Source organism: Epinephelus fuscoguttatus, linkage group LG2 (assembly GCF_011397635.1).
Source record: "Epinephelus fuscoguttatus linkage group LG2, E.fuscoguttatus.final_Chr_v1".
NCBI lineage: Eukaryota > Metazoa > Chordata > Actinopteri > Perciformes > Serranidae > Epinephelus > Epinephelus fuscoguttatus.
Window position 1 is genome coordinate 25334812 of NC_064753.1, and position 24056 is coordinate 25358867.

Below are 24056 nucleotides of genomic sequence, written 5' to 3' on the forward strand. Positions count from 1 at the left end.
TTCATGTTCAAAACTGTTCAGCTGCAGAACTTCAGGTAATTTCTCAGGTTTAGCTCCATGTTGATAACCTGATAATCAGAGTGAGTTGCTATTCTTGTTTTCTATGTAAACAAGACAAAATATAGTACAAAACACAATATAAACATTACACAAAAAAATGTAGTTGCACAAAACAGCGACGACAGAACTGATGACATTAGCGTTATAACACGTACAAGCAGGTATAGTCTGAAGTTGTCCTGTAGAGGTGTTGAATTTTTAGAGTGGGGTGATAGGTCAACAGATTAAGGGCTAAATGGATACTTGGATAGCTTTCTCTGCACAATGTTATTTCCCACCATTAAGGCTATTAATAGTGGTTTAGTCTGATATAAGCCCAGAACATCACCAGCAGTGAGATTGTTGGACAAAACAGGTAGCTGATACAGAAGGAAGGACTGAACTGATGTACAGAGCCAAAAGGCATGACAATAACTGTAACTTGCACGTGGACAGTGAGAGAATATCAGTTGGGTTTCCCATTCACTTCAGTTTGTGAGTTGACTTACATGCTCTATATAGGAACTTGTGTTGTTTTGGCATGGTTGGATTACTGAATGGGCCTACTAGGCACACACCAGTGTCCCCCTGGCCTCCACCGACAAAATGTCACTCAAATTTAGCAGTAATGACCAGGAAGAGATTTGAAATTTCCACAAAGAGTCGCAAAGGAACTTAATCTTATTCTGTCTAATCAATCTAAGAGATGGAAATAATAGAGAAATGGGCAAAACAACCACATAGAGACACAAAATTACCACAAAGAGACATTAAACCAAGAATTGCATAACAACTATAAAGAGACGCAAATAACAACAAATAATAATCTGTCCACGTGTATTGACTGGATTTTGGAGTTGCAATTCATGGCAAATATGTTGTTGCATATTTTGTGCCAATTTATGCTGAATGGCCATTTTGTTGTCACCTTACTTGAATTGCTGAAAAAATTGGAGATGTAAGTGACAATTCAGAGATCTGGAATCAGGATACTATGTTGTTCCAAAATGCACTTTTATTCTATCTTTAGTTTAGTTTAGTTTAGTTTAGTTTAGTTTGGTCATTTTCCAACTTATAAAACTCAAATACACTGTTAGACATTAAATAAACATAAAGTTAACGCTTTTTTAGCATTAAAAAGCAAAAAAATGAACAAAAACAAAAAACAAAACAGGACAGAAAAGGCGTAGGCTGAAGCCTGAGCTTATTACACCTACGCTTTTATTTTTGTCAGCTCTTTTTATTGAGTTGATACAGTGCATACCCCATCCAGTTTACACACTGTTCAGACCTAGCTTGATCAGGACCAGGCACAAAGTTATCGCAGTTGTCGCAGGGGAAAACTTAGTTTCATAACCTGCAGGTGTCACACATGAAAACATAAACACAATGCTTACAATGTACCTGAATGTGCACACATAGACACATGCTCTATATTCATGTGTGTATCCTCTATATGCGAACACAAAAGACCAGAGGTGCAAAGGGGTTTATATAATCCTGCATCCCATTTTCAGCAGTCAGTGTTTGGGTCTGTTGCCTATTCACGTTGGATCTTTTCAACTTCCTCCTCCTCCTCCTATACCAACTCTTCCTTCTCTTCTTCCATCTCCTCCCCTTTAAGTTCCTCCCCCCTGTTGCCTCCCCTCCTCCTCCTGCTCCCCAACTCCTGACCAAAGCTTGACTCAGGAGAAACAGAGGCAGATGTTCCAGGAGCACACGACTGCCCTCATCCCCCCACCCCCCACACAACCCCTCCCATTTGTACTGGATCAGCAGTTAACCCCCGGAAAGAATTGACCATACAAGCACGCACACACACATACAAAGAACACCGCTGCACAAATCTGTACTGGCTCAACAGTTGTCCAACTGAATGAACAACACACATACACATACACACCAAGTGCTGTCCAAATCCCCTCAGTGTCCCTGATAGTAGCCACCCTGGGGTCAGGCCTGGTGTCAGCGTCCAGGGCCCAGGGTCTCTCTGGGCAGCTGGCCGGGCTAATCCTGCTGCTGGAGGCCACTGGTTCTCAAACCAAAGGCCAAGGACCCCTGGGGGGCCACAGGGCAGGGATCTCAGGGAGCAGGGACTGCACGATTTGTTCAGAATGTAGGCTTTTTTTGTTTGTTTGTTTGTTTTGAGTTCGTTAAACATTGAACATTGAATTTCATGGTGTTGTGTGACAATAATGACACGTGGAAATTGGAAAGCTGGGTCATCATCAAAAAAGAAATGATTCATCATCAAAAGCAGATTCGTTATTATGGACTCGTGTTTTAGCACTGTTCAGTACTATAAAACATAATATATATTCAAAGCAAAAACAACAAATATATCATAGTAAATTACAGAGGAGCATGCAAAACAATTCAAACAAAAGAACTGGCAACTGAAATGTCCTTAAATTATACTGGGTGCTGACCCAAAAAACCAAAGAATTAGCAAAAGAAGTCAGATGCAGAAGGGCATTGGTGCATTTTAGCTCTAGGATTTATTCAGTGTTACTGAGAAATTAATGTACTGAAACATGCTGAAAACATCGAGAAATTTTCCAATTCATGTAATGGTGTAGCCATAAAAACAAAAATCTGAATTTTAGTATTTCATTCAGTATAAGGGCTGTGATGATTTTCAATTAATCCTCTTATTCTCTTGTCTGTGAATCCCTGAGATCGGAGATGACTTCACAAAGTGGAACAAAAAATGGCACAGATCTAAGTGTGCAAAATCTTTCCTATCAATTTGGACTTATTGATGCTTCAAGCGTCTTTGCCAAGACTGACCCAGGTAGAGCTGTGATCGTCCTGTATTAACCAACCAACAATCTGAATTGCAAAAATATTTAATTTGATAAAACAAAGGACAAAGAAAAAGAGCAGATTCTCAGATTAGAGAGACCAGAACCAAGTAATGTTTGGCAATTTTGCTTGAAAAATCTCTAAAATCACTTTATCAGCTATCAGACTTATGAGCTGATGGATTGTTTTAGCTTTAAAGAAACACTTGAAACAGGCTGCACAATATGTGATGTCAAAGTGGTAAAAATACTTTATCTGACACTGAAGCTACTGAAGCTAACATTAAAGAGGAATGCTAAAAATAGACGTTCATAAAGAAAAACAACACAATCTAAATTCAGTCTATACACATTCTCTTACTACACTGACTTCCTACCTTTCATACATCTGTCAGTGTATTGCACAATAACACAGGTACACTACAAGTTTGTGTCACACACTGAGGCTAACAGGTGGCGTAAGTTGCTACATTCCTGACTGGGATGGTAGGTAGGCAGCCTCAGGTCTTTGTGGCTCACACGGGGAGGGGACACGCGAGTCTCGAGTTTCTGACATCACAGTGTCATTGTTGCTGGGGGAGTCTTATCCATCAAGCCAACGACCCGGGCCACACGACTACTATCTACTGTATCTATCATTATAATCAGCACTGGAATGCTGAATCTATCTATCTATCTATCCATCTATCTATCTATCTGACACTGTGATGGAGCAAATACATGATGAACGCATGAATCATGACCAGTAAAATAACACAGCAGCACAGGGATAAAAAAAAACCACTTGTCTAATTAAATATTGGCCTCTATTCAGCCGGCCTTTCTTTTCAGCCTGTGCACAAATTAAATATCTCACTCAGCACCCCAGTTGATTAAAGCCAGTATTCTTGACCTGCATGTGGGAACCCAAACAGCGTGGACGTAGTTACATTAGTTCTGGCTCAAACTGAATGATCCAGAGTCCCTGTGAACTTTGGTTTCTGTGTAACTGACCACACCAAAGGCTGCCATGCTATGTGCAATGGTGTGTGTGCGTTCTTGTGTATGTGTGTGGGTAGTTGGTGTGATGGCGATATTGTGGAGGTTCCCACGATGGCCATCCATCCATTTCTTGGCATACGCACACACACACACACACACACACACACACACACACACACACACACACACACACACACAGAGGCCATATGGCCACCTCAAACCCCTCGCATGCCTCCACTGTGATTTGGCTCAGGGACCCGTCAAGCAACTAGTAGCTTCACCTCTAAAGGCATTTGGCCTGTAGACTAGAGGAAGGAGGGAGGAATAAGGAAGGAAGAGAAGGAGGAAGGATGGAGAGATAGGAGGAATAGATTAATGGAGTGATGAGGGAGAAGGCATGGATATAAAATAAGAAATTAAAAGGCTTTGCAGAGAGGTAGAGAAGAGGGGAAGCCATTTGGTAGTTGGTTGGTGTTGTGGTGTTTGGTGAGCAGATGGCCAGGGCTCGAGGAGGGGCGTGTCTTGTCCTCGCGACCCTTCACAAATCACACGGTTTCTCCCCCGAGGGGCTCGCGACTCGCCGTTCAATAAGAATCAATGGGAATTACTTCGCAAGAGAAAGGGATGAATGGGCGGCGGGGCGCGAGACCTCTTCCTTTGTTGTCCCCCTGCGTGTCACAGAGCTCCTGGTCACACACACACACACACACTCACACTCACACGCGCGCACACGCAGTTACACATACACACATAGACAATAGCAAAGCACTTCAGTTAAACAATCGACCTCCAGTTAAACAATTTTTTAACCTCACACGCGCGCGTGCACGCACACACACACACCCGCAGAGGGATCAGGTGGGAGGAGTTTCTACTTTCTGCTGTTTCCTTAAAACACAATTAGAGAATCTCCTGGCATAAATTATGTTTTAGAGGAAAATGTCGCCTTGATGCTGATGAACGAGGGAGGGGGTCACTTTCCATCTCACCATGCCTTTCAGTCACGCTTTGCTGGCGTAATCGGAAAATGTGTGCCACGTCATGGTGATGAATGACTGATAGTATATTGGCCTAATACAGAGAGAGAGAGAAAGAGCACCGGGGACCTCTGAAAGTCGGGATGAGTGTAAATAAAAGGCCTCAAGAGAGGGATTTTACGCCACGCCACATAGGAGCATTGTATGCTATTGAGAAGGAGGCTGAAATCAACTGGTTAAATGAAATGAGCAGCTCCAAGCAGCGTCCTATAGCTAAACACACATACGGGTATCTGGAAAGACTGTGGCAGGCAGGGATAATAGTGTTAAAGCTTAAGGTTAAAGGCCCTTCAATCAGCCTCAAGGGGTGTAAAGAGCACATCATGGACACACAAGCACATCAGATGGGGGCTTCTTATTTATCTATACACTGACCCAGGGAGAATTATAAAGCACGGTCATCAAACACATGCAGTGATAGGGCAACACCAGCTCTATACACACAGGAGCGCATCAACAGTGTGTGACAGACTTAAAGCTGTCCAAAGGGATGAGATGAGCTGGTGTGATGCACGCCTTGTTTGGGGACAGCAGCAGACCAAAACAGTGATGCTGTGCAGACAGCAGCTAGATTTGTTAACCAAGCCCCTGCAATGCCATGTGTGTGCTCATATGTGTAAACATTAGAGGTGGTGTAGTAGGCCTACTCTGCAGTATGGTTCATCAGTGGTACATAACACAGGGGCGTAAATATAGACAGTGCAGGCAGTGCAGTCACACAGGGGCCCGTGGGGTGGTGGAGCCTGATTACCACCTGTACTCAAATGGTGTGACTTTTTTAAAGATATATATGCCCTCAAAAGGCAAACCCATCTCCATCATGGTTTTCTGTTTTTGTAAAATAGTATCGATCTATAACAAATTATATGCTAATTCTACATAAACTATAATTCAACTATAAAACGTTACAAGTTAAACTAATAATTCCCTGTTGTCGTTTGAAGTTTTTGTCCTATACAGATATGTAATGGTGATTGCTGTTTAATATATATGTTAATGTCTAATATCAAGTTATGTAACAAGGCGGTATGATTTACAGTAGTTACTTTAGGTACAAAATCTCTCAAGACCGACAAGGTAGGCACATTTACAAGCATATAACATATAAGTGGCAGTGAGACACACTATATATAAAATATATATATAACTAAAACTCTCTCCGTGTGTGCTTCATAACTAGTAAGTAGGGCACACTCTGTCCATCATAACTACCGTATGCCACTGACCAAACACATTAATAAAGACAGTGTTGTGAAGCAGCTGACCTGACTGACAAGTGCAATCCAAGAGAAATTTCAGTGCTACCTCACAGGTATTCAGCGGTGGTTTACAGAGGTGGGACCAAGTCATTTTTTTGCAAGTTACAAGTAAGTCTTAAGCCTTTGCACTCAAGTCCCGAGTCAAGAACTAGGTCCCAAACTTTGAGTTCTGAGTCCTGGACAAGTCATAATGGGCTCAACATCAAATGCAATGCCATTTTAAGAACAGTTATACATTAAGTTTATTAAAATCGTGAATGCTTTTTATCCTGTGACCCTTAAGAGGATAAGTGGTAACAGACAATGGATGGATGGATGGATGGATGGATGGATGGATGGATGGAAGCTTTTTTAAATTTGCACTTATTTGTTTTAAAAAGTTTGTTGAAACATTACTTGGCTGTTATGCTAAAGTTAGCTAAGCATTAGCTAGTTACGTTAATATGAGCTTTAACTTACTGTTCCTTCTGTGACTTCAAATGTCAAACGAATTTGGAAGTTGTTGTGTCTGTCTGCAATTATTCACCTGCACGTTTTGTATACTGCAATTTGTTTTTTGTTGTCCACCACATACTTTTGGTACATGAATAACACAAATTACCAGCTGGAGCTCAGTAACATAACATCAGTTCTTTCCTGCAACTTGATTGGATGCTGTCAGATTGGTTCAAACAGAGTGGATCTAGAGAACTAAGTGTCAGCTTGCTGGGAATAAATGGCGTAGTTGATTCAGTAAATGAATTGAGTCACGGCACACTTTTTAATCGTTTTTAATCTCTGGGTTTCAAGTATTTCTATGTCAAAAGGTTCAAATCCAAGTGAAGTCACAAGTCATTGGTGTTGAAGCCAAAGTCAAGTTACTTACCAAGTTACCAAGACTTCTTTGATTTTGTCAACTTGAGTCTTAATTCATCAGATTTGTGACTTGAGTCTGACTCGAGTCTAAGTCATGTGACTCGAGTCCACACCTCTGATGGTTTATAAATAAGATTTAATCTTTTTCTTACATTAATGAATTATGATTAACTGCTATATCTGATGCTTTAAATCAGAGTCATAAGGCATTAATGACTCAGAATCACAGATCAGCACATTTATGGTGACTTTTTCAGTTTTAATGAAACATGAACAATATTCATGAGATGACATCTTCAGTTTCTTCACAGCCAGAGATAAGCTCATAACAACATCATGCCAACAAGTGTGAATTCTTCCCCACATTTTTGGAAACACACAGATATGCAAATTAGACAGTGGGTCCATGTGTGGAGAGGTGTTTTGTTCCCACATTAGCCCACACAGAGAATTATTCTGGGTACTTATTTTGTGTCCACAGTTGCTTTACTCTATAATGTTTTATCTCCTGTGATGTATGCAGGAAATGATATTTTGTTATCAAACATATTGGAAGATTACTGTTTATGCAACCGGCCATGCTCCCTCTCTGTCTCTCTCTGCCTCTGGTGTTGTATTATTGTGGGAGAGCAGGTGCTGCCGGCCCAATTACCATACAGCTGAAAGCACAAAGAAAAAAAACTTTACTCCCTCTATGCCTCCCCTCCTCCTCCTCCTCCTCCTCATCCTCCTCGCCCTCCCTCTCCTCACAAAGTCCCTTAATGACAGCCACGCGAGTGACACACCACCAAGTCTTTTTTACTGCCTCTACCAAAGAGCAAGTAAGGGAAATACAGAGGCATGCGGTGAAAAGGTTTAGGTGTGTTGGTCCGCGGCCGGCGTGTGCGTATTTGGGTGCGTCTTTGCGCACTTGGTTTGGATCTTGTTTCAGAGTATTTTACCCACAAAAAAATGTTAAAGCTGATCTTTTTCATGGGAAGTGGTTCAAAATGTAACTTAGGAGTATAAATACAGACAATCAACAGGAATATTAAAAGTCATCAAGGTGAATATTGAGTCGGATTTATGTGGTCAGGATGAGATGTATATTTACGTGTCTAAATATATTTTTGCGCAGGGGGAACAGAACTAATTTGTTCGATTAAACGGCTGTTTGGACATATTTTTATCAACCATTTAATCAGTAAATCTTCATTTAAGATGACATAATACATGATGTAAGGTCAGATATGAAGAGGTGACATTAAACCAAGAAATAAAGATAAGTTAATAGGGACAAATCGACTTGTTTTGGGGGTGTGAGCATGTGAAAACCACGGCAGGGGTAACACCATAGGAATGTGGCGGAGCAGATGGTCGGTTGTAACGCAGTTGGGACGGCTGGCAGTCGGCTGGCCATGCAGGGAACGGGCCAGCTTTACCATAACCCCAAATATGAGAAGCCAGCGCCTGGCTTGCTGCTGCGTGTATAAATCACTTGATGCTGAGATGTGGAGGATTTCGTGCAGAGGTTAAAGAATTTGTCGGAATGTAAATGGGCCCTGTGTGTTGTGTTGTGGAGGAGGGAGGCATCACGGGAAGCAAGGGGTTGTTGCACATTTAACAGCTCACTAGCCATTTGGTCTGTCCCTTTGAGAGAAAGGGAGGGGGGGGGTGAGGGAGGGCGGGTTTAGAAAAGTTGTGTGCAACCCCCCCCACACACACCACCACCGCCACCACCACCACCCCTCTCCTCCCCCCTCCTCTTTCTTTGTGATGGCCCCGGGGCGGACTTGTGGTGCTGGTGGAGGGAGGGGAAGAAGAGGAGCAGAGGGGCTCATTTGCATCTTATTACCCTTCGCCTGCTGGCCCGGTATAAAACCCTGTGCAGGGCAGGAGACCCATCAGACACACGCACTGTTATTCCGAGAGAGGCGCACAGAGACGGAGACTTTGCATCAGCATATCATTATCAATCAAGTGGGAAAATAAACAAGGCCGTCGAGAGCTGCCTCTTTCTCCTACAACCATTGACTGGAATTAACTCTTATATTTCCATCGGGGATTTCATTCACGCTTCTCCAAAGAGGATCCTTCTGCTGAGGATTACTTTATACTGTAAAACTTTTTTTTCACCCCTCTCTGTCAAAAGCTCGTGCCTCGCATGGAAAAATAGGGGGGCAGAGGACAGACTCACCAAAGGAAAAGTTTTCATCTTCCCTCCTGCGCGTCAAGACTTCACCTTGACTGTGACATAAAGGAAAGCTTTTTTTTTAAAAAAAAAAAAAACTTTCTCCATGATTGTTTGAGCCGGGCGACCTGTGGAGCTTTCACTGCTTGTTGAAGGGCTGTCAACACAATGGGACGCCTGTGTCTGCTCCTGGTTGTCACTCTCTGCCTACTCACCTGCCAGGTAAGATTACACGATACTATTAAAAGGTGTGATAACTGATTGCATGCTTTTGTGGCTGTTAAAAAGTTTTTAAACATTTATGGATTATGTTTTATATGTCCATATACACAAGTTAGGCTACCTGTCTCAAACACACCGGGCTGATTGTGTGTTTTAGGTTTTGTGCTCCGGAGTGTTTGAGCTGAAGCTGCAGGAGTTTCTCAACAAGAAGGGGATACAGGGCAACTCCAACTGCTGCCCCGGAGGCTCTGCTCATCCCCAGGGCCAACACCAGCAGTGCGAGTGCAAGACTTTCTTTCGGGTTTGTCTGAAGCACTACCAAGCCAACGTCTCCCCGGAGCCTCCCTGCACCTACGGCGGTGCTGTGACTCCTGTCCTCGGCTCCAACTCCTTCCAGGTGCCGGAGACCAACGCGGACAGCTTCACCAACCCAATCCGCTTCCCCTTCGGCTTCACATGGCCGGTAAGTGTTAATGAGAAATATTATTTACGATGCGTATTTCTGTCGCCAAGGACACTAATGCAACTTTCTCTGCAAGACAACTGTAGATTCTAAAGTCTGAATGCATTTAATTTATGGTTATGGTCTGATATTTGTGCCATGTGGTCTATATCATGAGCAATGTCACATTTTTAAGGAGTAATGAAAGCCATGGGCGGACTGTGAGGTTATTATGGCCTTATTCCATTGGGACATATTAGCTTTGAAGAGTGCAAAACGCAACAGATGCTCCCAAACTCAACACTTGTGAGGGTCTTTGTCAGCACTGTGTGAGAGGGGCTATTGTAGTGTTTCTGTGCTCTTTGGTAGGATAAAACGGGGAGGGGAGGAGGGCGTGTGTGTGTGTGTGTGTGTGTGTGTGTGTGTGTGTGTGTGTGTGTGTGTGAAGGGAGAGAGGGGGGGCGGGTGGTTTCACCAAACGCTCCTCTCCTCCGACCAGGCGTGGTGGGAAATTTAACATCCTCTGAGTTGGCACATCATTGGCAGCGCAGCGTGAAATTCCGCCTCGTTTGGTTTTACGGCGGTGTCAGAGTGTGATAGTAGCAGGGGTGTGAAAAAGGAGCAGGTAGTAGCCCCTATTAGGCCCCTAATCAACACGGGAATTAGGCTGTGAAGTTTATTGGGAGGCCTCCTAATGGCCCTCTGCTGCCCTGCGGAGGGAGGGAGGCCTCCAGGCCGAGCAGCTGTTGACTCTCTCTGTCTCTCCTCAGGGGACGTTTTCACTGATCATTGAAGCCCTGCACACTGACTCCCTGGACGACCTGACAACAGGTGGGTGACAGCCAGAGAAGGCAGCAGTGTAACTCAAAGACAGGCCAGAAGGCTAACAGTGGCCTTGTTTTCACTCATGTTTTTCACTTAGTGCTCAATCACTACTGCTCAACAGGCAACACAAAGTTTAATCAATCTTAAGAGCATTATGCTGACACGATGTACATGTCTTCTTCCTCTAATAGATGACATATTGTTTGATTCCTGAGGCCATCTGTGTGTGGCCATATAAACCTCTACACTTAATAACTTGATGTAAAGGTAGTCTTTATGTGTCTTTGACAGCCTGACATAAAGTTAAAGGCCACCCACAGTTTTTCCAGGTGCCACTTGAGATTTGACCCTACAGTGTGATATTAGCTGTTGCTATCTTTATGTCCTGCTCTTATCACTGCACTAATGATGACTAACTGACCACAACATGGGGGAGCATGTGTCTGTTGGGGGTAGAGATAATGAAGCAGGTGCCAGTCACCAGGTGTAACCTATACTTTCAAAGGAGAGTGCACAATTCACATTTGAAAAAATTGAAAATATTATTTCATGTCTGGCAGTAACAGCAGCACTTCCCTTAAACAAAAATATGAATGTGTGTTAAAGTCATCTATATTATAACAATAAAGCAAAGATCTTAAATCTTGTAAACAAGTGGCATAAAAGTCAAAGTCAAGTCAAGTCAAGTCAAACTTTATTTAAAGTAATAATTTATGACAATGACAGGTGTCACCCTGGTCACATCACACGCCATGTGCACCTGCTCCACAGAACATCATGCTGATAACATTTAATCATAACACTAACACTAATATTATATTACCAATAACAAGCTGCGTCCTTGACCTCTGCAGACAACCCGGAGCGTCTGATCAGCAGGATCACCACCCAGCGTCACCTCACCGTGGGAGAAGAGTGGTTCAAGGATATGCAGACAGCCGGGAGAACTGAGCTGCGATACTCCTACCGCTTCCTGTGTGATGAGCACTACTACGGTGATGGCTGCTCCGTCTTCTGCCGGCCCAGGGATGATGCTTTCGGCCACTTTACCTGCGGCGAGCGTGGGGAGATCATCTGCAACTCTGGCTGGAAGGGACAATACTGCACTGAACGTAAGTGGGGTTGCTCATTTGTTCAACACTCAGTCAAGCAGGCTGTGTGGAGCAAGATGAGGAAATGCCATAAATGGGGGATACAAGAGGCAAAGGAAATGTCTTGTTCATCTTTGTGGCATTGTGCTAGTTAATATTTAAACTCTGGCAGCTGCTGGTAGAATAGATAAGCTGAAGGAGCAGCTCAGTCATCAGTGGGAGGTGCTGATGTTTACACAGAGTGTCTGATCCCAAAATACTGCCTCAGTGCATGAACGTAATAATGCATGCTTTACATTAGTTATGGCTTACAGAGGCGTCACCATCAGCTCAATTCAACTTTCAAACCCAAGGAGCTGTAAACTGACACTGATGAGGCAAAGACTTGTTTATAGATATAAATTACTTTTCAAAGATAATCACTTGCCTATCTTTATTGTTGAGGGACATTTTCCACCTCCTAATGCGGGGCCCGTGTGCAACAGGCGTCAGTTAGTTATCCCATAGCACCAGAGGCCTCCATTCTAATGAGCCGCAGTGGCTCCTCAGTAATTCACACGCCGCGTGCCTTCCATTAGACCACTGGGGCCTCCTCGCCCCAAACCTCCTCCCCGATTGGCCAAGTGGGGGTCCTGTATTGTTGCGGCCGGGGCTGGTGATTGGCCGAGCAGGGTTGTGTATTGTTGTGGAGGGGGCAGCTGCTCGGTGAGAGGAGACAATGGAGCAGCTGTCTGGTGGTTAGCTCCACACAGACCAGCTGGCCCTGGGGGGAGGAGGAGGAGGGGAGCGAGGAGAGACGGGAGGAGCGGAGGAGGGAAAGGATGAATGTAGAAGAGGAGAGGAGGAAGAGAGGAGAAGAAGAGAGGGGGATAGGTTGATGGAAGAGGAAAGGAGGAGAGGAGGATCAGAAGTAGGAGGGGAGAGAAGAGGGTGGGGGAGGAGGAGAGGGGCCAAGGGTGAGAAAAAGGGACTTCTGACCCACAGTCAAGGGGAGAAAGGAGGCTTTGTGTGGGATGCTTTTGTGTTGGAGAGCAACCATGTTAAAGGAGAGGGCTTGTTGGCTGGTTCCCCTGTATGGTGACCAAAGCTCCCTGTGGGCTGTTAAAGCTGGAAGGTAACTTTTTCAGCTACTTCTGCAGCATCAAAGAGACCAAGACATTTCAGACGGTGGTCAGGAGTGACCTGATGACCCTGAAGATTTGATCCTTTGGTTTGGTCCTAAACTACCAAGCGCTCTCTGGTTTATTAGTCCTATATGACAGGGAGAATGAAAGAGACTGCAGACAGACAGACATGTGAGCAGGTAAACACATTGGAAAGACAGTCAGGTCACCAGAGAGGCTGAAAGATAAACAGATAAGAAGGTTGAGGCACCAACCAGACAGGCTTGGAAAGGTCTTCAGGGTATGGGAGACTGATGGAGGCCAAGCACTCGGGATTTCCCATGATTCACCTGTCACTATCTGTTTCCTCTCTGCAGCAATCTGTCTTCCTGGCTGTGATGAAGAACATGGCTTCTGTGATAAACCTGGAGAGTGCAAGTAAGTCACGCACACAAAGACAATACATTTTTCATATTTGGGAGTTGCTTAGTGACATCAGAAATAAATAGATCACTATTAACTGTGCTTATGAATGTTGTGTTCCCAGGTGTCGCGTTGGCTTCAGTGGGCGTTACTGTGATGACTGTATCCGTTACCCAGGCTGCCTCCATGGCACCTGCCAACAGCCCTGGCAATGTAACTGCCAGGAGGGATGGGGTGGGCTCTTCTGCAACCAGGGTGAGTTAACAGAGAGATTTACTACTTTCTTCACACCAAATTACCTGTCTTTGTTGTTTCATATTTAAACTGCACTGTTTCTGAATGTTGCTTCTTGTTGATGTTTCCAGATCTGAACTACTGTACACACCATAAGCCCTGTCTCAATGGAGCCACCTGTACCAATACTGGCCAGGGCAGCTACACTTGCTCCTGTCTGCCTGGATACACAGGTGCCAGCTGTGAGATCCAGGTCAACGAATGTTCTGGAAACCCTTGTCGGAACGGAGGCAGCTGCGCTGTGAGTATCAACCAGGACAACTTATGTGTCAATAAAACAACTATATTCATGGAAACAAGCCTGTGTGTAACCACTGTTTGTATTATTTCCAATACAGGACAATGATAACGGCTATGTCTGCACCTGCCCACCTGGTTTCTATGGCAACAACTGTGAGTTGAGTGCCAATACCTGCGCAGATGGGCCTTGCTTCAATGATGGGCGCTGCGCTGACAACCCTGAAGGTGGTTACTTCTGTCAGTGCCCGATGGGATACGCAGGATTCAACTGCGAGAAGAAAATTGACCACTGCTCCTCCAACCCCTGTTTAAACGGTATGCTGTTGTGTTTGTAAGCTTACCCACAATAGTATAATCAAAGCATCTGGAGACTAATCCTCGGCCTTTGTTTCAATCCCTCTTCAGGTGCAGAATGTGTGGATCTGGTGAACTCCTACCTCTGTCAGTGTCCTGAGGGATTCTCAGGTCCTAACTGTGAGGACAGCAGCAGTATCTCTGGACACTGTCTGTCCTTCCCTTGTCAGAATGGTGGGACCTGTCAGGAGGGAGTGAACGGCTACACCTGTACCTGCCCTCCAGGTATGACAGAACTCAACAGATGTGCTCTGTGGGATTGTGTTTTGCGATGTTTTTTTATCTAGTTTCATATTAGCTTTGTTGTAAACTCTTAAACTGTGCTTCTTTCACAGGATATACTGGCGACAACTGCAGCTCCCCCGTCTCCCGCTGCCATCACAACCCCTGCCACAATGGAGCCACCTGCCATGAGCGTGGCAGTCGCTATGTGTGTGCCTGTGTACCAGGCTACGGTGGTCACAACTGCCAGTTCCTTTTACCAGAGGTTCCCAGGGGTCAGCCAGTGGTGGATGGGCCAGATCGACGATATTCTTCCCCAGACAGTGAAACTTTTGAAGAGGAGGAGGATGACGACAGTGGATTCCCCTGGACAGCCGTGTGTGCCGGTGTCTTCCTAGTTCTTGTGATCCTGATCGGCTGCTCAGTGCTGGTGGTCTACATTCGGGTCAAACTGCAGGAGAGGCACAGTCACCATGGCGACAGTATCCACAGCGACAGCCACGAGACCATGAACAACCTGACAACCACCAACAATTGTCTCCGCAGTGACAAGGAACTGGGCGCTATGATGACAACGTCAATTAAAAACACCAACAAGAAGGCGGATTACCATTCGGACCTTGCTGGGTCACTGGGTGGTCTGAGTGGAATCAGCGGGCTCAACGGATCAGAGAAGAACGGCTTTAAGACTCGCTACCCCAGTGTGGAGTACAACCTGGTCCATGAGCTGCGGCCTGAGGAGTTGTCGCTTTGTAAAGAAGAGGAGCATGAAGAGCCAGAAGTTAAATGTGAAATGCCGGAGGAGTCTGACTCAGAGGAAAGATACAGGAAGAGACAAAACAGGTACATATACAATATATACTTACATAGAAAGACTGCTTGGAAATTTGGTATCGTGCGTGCCTTAAACTGAGTGGATAATTATGCACAAGCCTAAATACGATGATGGCATGTGTTGTGTGAAGGATGGTATATCTAAATCTGTTCTTTGTCCCACAGTGACGCATCAGAAATGAAACAAGTAGAGGAGTCACCAAGCTGCAGCGAGGCAAAATATCAGTCGTCCAGCGAGTTGAACTATCAAGCAGCAAGTGATCTCAAATACCAGTCGACCAGTGATGTCAAATACCAGTCATTGAGCGATGTCAAATACCAGTCAACCAGTGACATCAAATACCAGTCAACCAGTGATGTTGAATACCACAGTCCCAGTGACAGCAGGTACCAGTGTACCAACGACACCAAATACCAGTCCGTCTACGTCATGTCGGACCAAAAAGATGAATGTATCATCGCCACAGAGGTGAGTACGCAAAAACTGAAGAACCCATCTGTAAATATACACAATAATAGTTAACTTCCTCCGGCACGTGTCAAGAAACGGCAAACGCTGACTTTTCTTCTTTCTGTATTCCAGGTATGATACCAGTCCAGACCAGATCAGACCAGTTTCCTGTGGTTGATGGCGGTCCACACACACCAGCCCTGAGCAGTAGAGCTCAGCTTGTCTCCAGGAGGTTTTACTCCTGCTGTTTGCTGCTGTTCCCTGGGATTTACCGGAGGACTTTGAGCCAAGGTGCTACTGAGCTAGCATGGAGTCAGTACGGACTTGGCAGAACTAAGTACTACAGTAGTACTACGGGTGAATACTGGACATATGTGACCTGCGATGGATGTTAGGTCTAATGCTGACTCAGTACTATGGATGAAGTACCAGAAGACCAGCACTAGTACAAACTTTGTGCAGAAACAGTGCTGAACAAGTACTCCTGCAGCAGTGGAAGATCTACTGCATGTACCAGGATGAACTATGGAGTATTGACTTGGATGTTGACCGATGATATTGTAGTACCATGGAGTACTGGTTGAATGAACATTGTAGTACCTTTGGAGTACTGAGAACTTCTGAAGTACTGTTGTAGTACTGTTATGTGCTGTGGTTTTACAATGCAGTGTACAAGCTGTCATGGATATTGGACAGCTTATGTTCTGTGCAGTGCTGCAGAGTAAAGGATAAAGTAAGAGCAGTAGTCCCTGTATTTTATTAGTACTGCAGCTGCTTCTGTTTTTATTTATTGTCAAGAATTGATTCAAATCTTAATTGGAGCTCCTCCTGTCAAAACATTACAAAATTAAAAACAGTGGGACTTGCGCAGCAGCTGTAAGTCTTTAACTCTGCAGCACTGACAGAGACAGTGTTAGCTGAGCTGGTTCTCAGCAGAAAATAGAGAACTGAAGACTCCAGTAGTGACTGCAGATCGATCCAACATGGATCCTGTTGGGCCATACTGGCCCCCTGACCCCTGAAGGTTGTGATACAAAGGGCAATGTTTTGGGCAGGGCAACTTCGGAAACACAGCAATCAGCATAAGAGAACGAACAAGGTTAGAAACAGTCAAACAAATCAGACACAAGAGAAGGGAAGTGTAATTACCCAGTTGTGTTTTTTCTCCTGGCAGCTCCTTCGACCACAAGTTATTGACAGAATTACCCTAAAAATAGTACAAAATTCTCTAATGATGCTGTTGTGTTTCCAAGTACGCCGAGCTATAAAGGACTAGTCTTAACTGCCAAGACCTCATTGCACTATGGAGGTGTGCGTGTATGTGTGTGTGTGTTTGTATGAGTGTGTACAGAAGAGGTGATGATACCTGTGTGTGGTGTCAAATGTATGCACTGCCCACTCCCGCTCCCTTCACTCCCAGTCTTCCACTATTAGCCAACTGAAGGACACCATCACCCTGCCTGCCAATGGTTAGGATCATTTCTTTTTTATTTTATTTGTTATCTAAAGAAAGATGTATTCTTTTAATTTAATTATGTAATTATTTGTGTTCCATCTCGTTGTGATTTTTGTTCTGTTAAACCTGTTATAATTTAAGTTGGATTGTTTTTATTTGGCAGATAATGTATGTATGTAAGTATGCATGTATGCATGTATGTGTTAGGCACTTGAGACCCCTGTGACTGTGTTGTATTTAAGAGAAAAGTCGTATGTACAGAGCCTGTCATTTTTATTACTGGAAAACAGCGCAATATTTTTCCAAAATAAAAGAGGAATGAAATATAGCACATCTGGTTTTGAGTAATTTTATATTCATATATTGTTGGTTTTCATGCATCAGAGGAACAAACAGAATGATTATGACGGTGGCTTTACGTTATAGTACGAGGCACATATATTTAGTGTGCACAACTAATGTTATAGCTATATTTAGGGAGTGTTGCATCATCACAAAAGATGGCAAAGCAAAATAGTCTCATATGTAGCCATTTTTACATTTGCAGTTTCCTTACAGGGCAATCCAACAAATTCAAGCTGAGGGATTTGTTGTCGCTAAGTGATAGTGTGTTGGTATTTGCGTGTGTGTGTGTGTGTGTGTGTGTGTGTGTGTGTGTGTGTGTGTTCGTCTGACGCAGCAGAAGACTGTCTCCTTGTGGAACCACTAAATGAGACAAAGACACACCCCATAATCATAGACCTCTTAGCCAGCCTCATCTGAGGCCAGAGCCATCTCTTTGTGTGTGAGTATTTGAGTGTATGTGTGTGTGAAAGAGTAGTGTTGTGTGTGTGTATGTGTGTGTGTGTGTGTGTGTGTGTGTGTGTGTGTGTGTGTGTGTGTGAGAGAGATGGAGTGTGTGTGTGTGAGTGTGTCTATGTACATGGCTACATATGTGTATTTATATTAGTCTGTGTCTTGATGTGCTTGTGAATGAATGTATTTTTTATGAGCCTCTGTACATTAGCATCAGTGCTGTGTATGTGCGTGTGTGTGTGTATGTGATCTTGTTTTAAGCAGAGGGGTATTTATAGCTGGAGAGAGAAACCACCAGTCTGGATTTAGTCCCAGTTGCCCCTGCCTGACTACTCTGTATGTGTATGTGTGTGTGTGTGTGTGTGTGTGTGTGTGTGTGTATGTATGTGTATATGTATGTGTGTGTATGTCATTTAGCGACCACTGGGAGTGTAGAAGCAGTCATCAAAGAAACTCATCTGGTTCGCAGTCTCATGTAAACACATACACACACGCACACAAGACAGTGAAATTGGATGACAGATGAACAGAAATTTGTTGCAATTACAGAGAACAAACTGTATTAAGTGTCGACATGGAACACATTAGCACACACACACACACATAAATGTAGGTCATGGCCTTGCTGACTACAGTTAGAGTTGCATTATGAGGAAAAAAGGAAAAAAGTCAAGTTAGGTTCATTTATTTCTTCATGTAATGACACACATGGACATAGTACCAAATTCTGGGCCCCTCTGAGGGCCCCCCGCCCTTCCTGTCTTGAGCCATAGCCCCTTTTAAACTACCTCTCCAAGTTTGGAATTTCATGCCGTTATGTCGCCTCATTGGCTCACCACCTCGCCATTCTATATAAAAAGTACCATCACAGAAAGGGTGGACAGAATTGTCTCACCTTTAAGCCAGCATAGGAAGTGGTAACAGCGGCAAAACACTGTCTGTATAAAAGGGACAGCAAGCAGGACGGGATCATGGGTGGCATGGGTGTGACGTTTTGGTGACATGTTATGTGTGTGACCCACTGTGTGAGATTTAAAAAGTAGCTGCTAGCAGTTAGCTGCTAACTCAAAGAAGAAGAACAGTGGCCACAAATTGGTAAAACAATGAGGTCCGAGAACTCTTTACTCTACTGCAGCAGCATATGTGATATGTCACACTAAAGGCTGATGCTGATGTGTCACACCTTCATTGGTGCAGTGTGTCCCACATCCTTGCCCCTCATCAGCCACTGTCTGCTTTCTCGCTGAATCGGCGTCGACAATGGCGGAGCCCATCTGTGAATGAAATCACTCTCATGGGCAGTTCAGCTCAGCGCACAAGAAGAGAAACTGAAGTCAGGAAAGTAAAGAAAGAGCTCTAGAGGGAGTGAGACTAAAACAAACTTATTATGTGAGGTAAGATTGTTTTTATTTAGCCATTAAGCTCTATAGCCGAAATATTTCATGATGGTTTGTGTTATTGTTCACTGGCACAGGGTAAATTTTCTCTGTTCTTTCAGCACTGGATTGTGTTGTTGATGTGCTAACCATCAGCTGTAGTCTTCGTAGTGTGCTCATGTGCAACTTTTTGCCCGAGACATGGTGACATCAGGGGGCGTAGCAGGGGGGGCTTCGTAGCCACTAGTTCTCTGAAGTTGGTTTGGTGTGTCTGGGCCTTAAAAATGCAAAGGCAGCATAAGGAAAGGGACTTTGTAGTGGCCCTATAGTGTGATCTCTGTGTAAAAAGGGCTCATGTCTCTCTCACACACTTTTAATTTTTTTTTTAAACAAAGCCATCTTTGTTTATCCTAGTGCAGGGCCAGACTACACCATTTTGCGCCTTTTAGCGATCAGTAGGAGCTTCCACTATTTTTTTCATACAAAGTCTAAATAAGGTAAGTCTAAGTATTTAGAAATAAAAAACTGCACACAAAACCAAACTTTTCATTCCAGGCTTTTCAAAGGCCCCCCTCCCATTGGGGCCCTGCATAATCAGTTCCAGTTTTCCCCTTGTTTCTACGCCCCTGATGACACAGAGTCAAAGTATATGTGAGTCAAGTTACAGAGCGACATATTGGAGTAGCGACCTGCCCAGTGGTTGTAGACACGGGGATGGTTGCCCTTCCAAAGACTGCGACTGTGACTGCTCAAAAAGTATTTGCTTGTATTACACAAGCGGCAGGCAGTTGTTAGCACATACCATGCTAAGCTTTTTAACTTAACTTTTTTTCACTGCCACAATAGCTTTTCGCTGAGTTGGAAAATCACAGGAGACAGGCTTAAAGCTGGTCCTTTGTTGTTGTTAGGCTGTCCTCCGGCCCCGAACAGTCGCACACACTCACATCCTCCCTCTCTGCATCTCTCTGGTGTCAATAGTCAGACAAAGCCCTGGTCACTGGCTGCCATATGCCGCCCTGCTGCGCATAAAGAACAGCACTCTTTGAACTTCTGAGGGGGAAATCGAAACTTCTTCATGGTAAAATATGTACAGAAGTGTTTATTAAATCAGTCACATTCACATGGACTTGTTTTGGCTCTTTCATATGGTGCTCAACTGTTTCCATCTTCTCGATGGCTCTTGAGGAAATCTACGTGCTGCAGACTTTAGAACCTGCATTATTTAGTGACACAAAGATGGGTGTTGATTTATGCCACCAACAACAAAAGCAACACAAAATGTGGACACACATTTGAAAAAAACACAGTGCATATGTGCGTGTTGGAAAATATATTGTCTCTTTTACTCTCTTCCCCCTCTTTCTCTCCTCGCACACACACACTTTTTATTCTGACAGCGAGTAGGCAGGACCGTAGCTAATCCAGAGAACAGGCTGTTTAAGTGTGTCTCTGCTATAATCTGATTAATCTGTCCATTCATACGCTCCTCTCCTCTCCTCCTCTCTCCTCTCACAGATCTGTTTGAATGTATATGTGTGTGTCAGTGTGTAAGCACGCATGTCAATGTCCGTTGGTTTGTGTGTGTGTGTGTGAGTGTGTGTGTGTGTGTGAGAGAGAGAGAGAGAGAGAGAGAGAGAGAGAGAGAGAGATTGCTGGGAAGAGGGCGACAAGGGAGGGAAGAAAAGAGCTCACACTTGGCCACTGACCCTTCTTTTGTCCACACACTGGTCACCTGTCATACACACACACACACGCACACACACACACAAAACGGTATTTTGCTGAAAGCGGCTGGAACTCGAGAAACTGGGGCACCCTCATATCCTATAGGGGGTAAAGGTGCCGACCATAGACCCCAACATCCTCCGTTCAATTCGAGCTGAGGCCCTTTGTTTAATGTTTATGCCCATTTCTCTCCTCCACTCATTTCCTGTCTGCCAATGAATGCATAAATATACATGTGTGTTGAGGTTCAACTGTAGCATCATACACAGACGGACATTTATATACAAGGGTGTAGCAGTGAGAGGATTAGTGCAATTTACTAATCGGGGCCCCAGCATGAGGAGGGTCCTCAGGAGGCCTGGGATTAAATGTTTGCTTTAATGTGCAAATGTGAAATTAACCTCATGAGTTATGATTGGTGGCTGAATAAAGGGTGTGACTGACAGTTCATCTGTTTTAAAACAGTTTAATATGTAGTAGATACTGTGCATGTAGCGGGTCATTATTGCAAAATAGGGATGATGCAGGACCTCAGCGTGAAGCGGAGGGGTCTTTAATCATTCTGACAGGGTTTATTTCAGGAATAATGACCCAATCGCTGCACATTATCCCACTTACTACACAGCTATTTACTACAGAAATCAATAGTTTGACAGAAAATTTTTATTTCAATTATTTTATTGTTTTAAAATGATTTTTTATTGTTTTTGCCAAGTGCCTATGAACAGAACTGTGTCCACAACAATTCATTTTCACAACAGAGGGCTGCAATTCAGAAATAACAGACTGTAGAATGAGAATGAGACGAAGATTGAACCTTGTTATCTTGCCTCATCTTCCCATCCCTCCATCCTCTTGCTAAAGGCCCAGACACACCAAACCAGCATAGAAGAACTACTGGCGATGAAGCCTGACTGTTGCACAGCCTCACACTGAGTCTCAACCAAAAATGACACTTCAAGTCAACCGTCAGCTTGGGGTGTCAGGGCTCTTACTGAGGATGTGAGAGAAAGGTCAGCTCATAAAAGATAGCTTAAACAACTATCTGCAGCAGTTTAAACTGAAAGTAGATTTGCATCAAGAGTGAACACAACCAGTTAGCTCTGTTAAACACAACTGCTGTGATGTTTTATTAAGTTGTTTGTTGTCAAATACAGTGATCCATCCTCAGTGCAGAGGCCAGAAAATGGGACTTTTGTGTATTTCTGTCATAGGCAGAATAACCAAGAATAACCATGTAGCATATAATGGTCTATAACAGTCAGTGGTCCAGCCATGAGGCCCAGATTTGTCCTTAGTCATTAGTTCAACGCTCACACAGTTAAAAATATTCAGCGTCAAACTTGTGTTTCGCCATGTCTGAACCTAGTTTGCTCTCCTTGTTAAGTAGCTGTCTGTTATTCACTCATTCTACAGCAGGAAACAGCACTTCAAAATAAAATCTTTGTGCTGGATATTTACTGTACTTAAATTATTATTTTTTTTTAATAAATTTGACTCATTTGTGAGTCACCTGCGGTCAATTCGGAATGGACCCGCAACCATCAGTTGGGAACCACTAGTCTATGAAACTCCTTCTTCAAGCAAACCTCATTATGAAAATATCACAGGCTTCATGGAGTGATATTTGATCAAACGTGGTATAAAAAAAAGCTCGTTAATGACCAACAAAGATGCAGTTACTGCATGCTTGAGAACTGATGGAGAGGTAAAGGTGACACACTGACAACAAATATGTTCAAGACTCACATTTTCTGGCTCCAACTCCGTCTTTATGCGACATGTGTCAGTATTGTAGACTGTGTAAAACAGTATCCATGGTATTCACACTTGTAATTTGTGATTTACTTTTTATCTTTTTAAAGGCACTCGTCATACTGTGGGAAACTTGATTCTGACATCTCGATTTGCTCCGCTCTTTCTGACTGACTGATGTATTGTATCTGCTTATGTACTAGAATTTAAGATTCTAATTTAAATGCCACATGACATGAACATGAAACAAATTGATTTGTTGAAACATAAAGTTCATCTCAAGCCTTTTTTCTCTCATCAAGCCTTTGCCTTTTTTTGCTGATAAGCAGTTTCGGCCACAACAAAAGAAACAGCATCATAACAGTGACTCAGTCACTTCACTGACTCTTCTTCACTTTAGTCTTTTATTAGCATTTCAATTTGCCACCAGGACAAATCCTCACACACACAGAGCATCACTGACTAGTGGTTTTTGGGCTAAATCTTGTGGGAAAACAGAGATTTCTCTCTCAGCCATCCTCCATTGTTGAGTTTGAACAAACGAAGTGACCACAGCAGCCCGAGTCACACAATGACAGACAGCTTATTCAGCTACTTCATCTGTCGCAGCTCCCCAGGGACCAGGCTCTGATCCTTTCCCAGAGCTCCATCTCTCCCTTTCACGTACTCCTTCTCCCCCTCTTTCTTCCTCTTTCCATGATTGTCTCTCGCCTCCGACTCTGTTAATATCTGCACATGACTCTATTAGATTTCTTTTTTCTTGTCTGATATTAAAGTACATGTATTCTTTATTTAAATCACAGTTTGTGGGAGGGTTATAATCAGAAGGTGAAGCTCTTAAAACAGGACGCATTCCACAACACTTGGAGTGAATGTTTGGGGATTGTTTTTGTTTTTATTTTGTTTATTGTCATCTCTCCCTGGGGGTTAACGTGGTTGTAAAGACAGAGTCATTCCATCAGAGACACCAGCTCCCATCAGCAGCGCCTTCTGGTCATTACTGGTGCATCGTGGGAACAGCTTGGAGAGGACAATGATTGGCTAGAACAATGAAGCTGGGGGGGCAACACAAAGGACACGCCCACTGCATGATGGGAAAGAGCAGCGGAGGAAGCAGATGTTGCCACAGAGGACACACAGGAGGGGAGAGATAGAGAGACAGCAGATGTCTCTGTATCTCTCCCTCTGATGAGTTTGGTTTCCATTCAGCTCTTTGCAGCAGGTAAGAAGACACGACAGCTTTACCTGCTTTGTTCAACAGGTCAGAGCACAACAGGATGGTCGGACCTTTGCTCTTCTCTAT

General features: G+C 43.9%; 1 protein-coding gene across 1 annotated transcript; it reads left to right on the forward strand.

Moving 5' to 3' along the window:
• Positions 1–8906: 8906 nt before the first annotated feature.
• On the forward strand, positions 8907–17388 carry dld (deltaD). The gene is made up of 12 exons (XM_049565280.1): positions 8907–9367; positions 9525–9830; positions 10580–10640; positions 11489–11746; positions 13206–13266; positions 13376–13506; positions 13617–13786; positions 13884–14100; positions 14191–14364; positions 14475–15204; positions 15361–15664; positions 15779–17388. Exons 1-12 carry the CDS (start codon positions 9314–9316, stop codon positions 15782–15784), a joined length of 2472 nt encoding a protein of 823 aa, XP_049421237.1. The 5' UTR covers positions 8907–9313; the 3' UTR covers positions 15785–17388.
• Positions 17389–24056: the final 6668 nt, after the last annotated feature.

Excerpts from the sequence above, each read along its gene's own strand:
- dld (XM_049565280.1), top strand. The coding sequence starts at position 9,314 with ATGGGACGCCTGTGTCTGCTCCTGGTTGTCACTCTCTGCCTACTCACC. Across the intron at positions 13,267-13,375 it reads GATAAACCTGGAGAGTGCAA|GTGTCGCGTTGGCTTCAGTG; the intron begins GTAAGTCACGCA and ends TTGTGTTCCCAG. Across the intron at positions 14,365-14,474 it reads CACCTGTACCTGCCCTCCAG|GATATACTGGCGACAACTGC; the intron begins GTATGACAGAAC and ends CTTCTTTCACAG.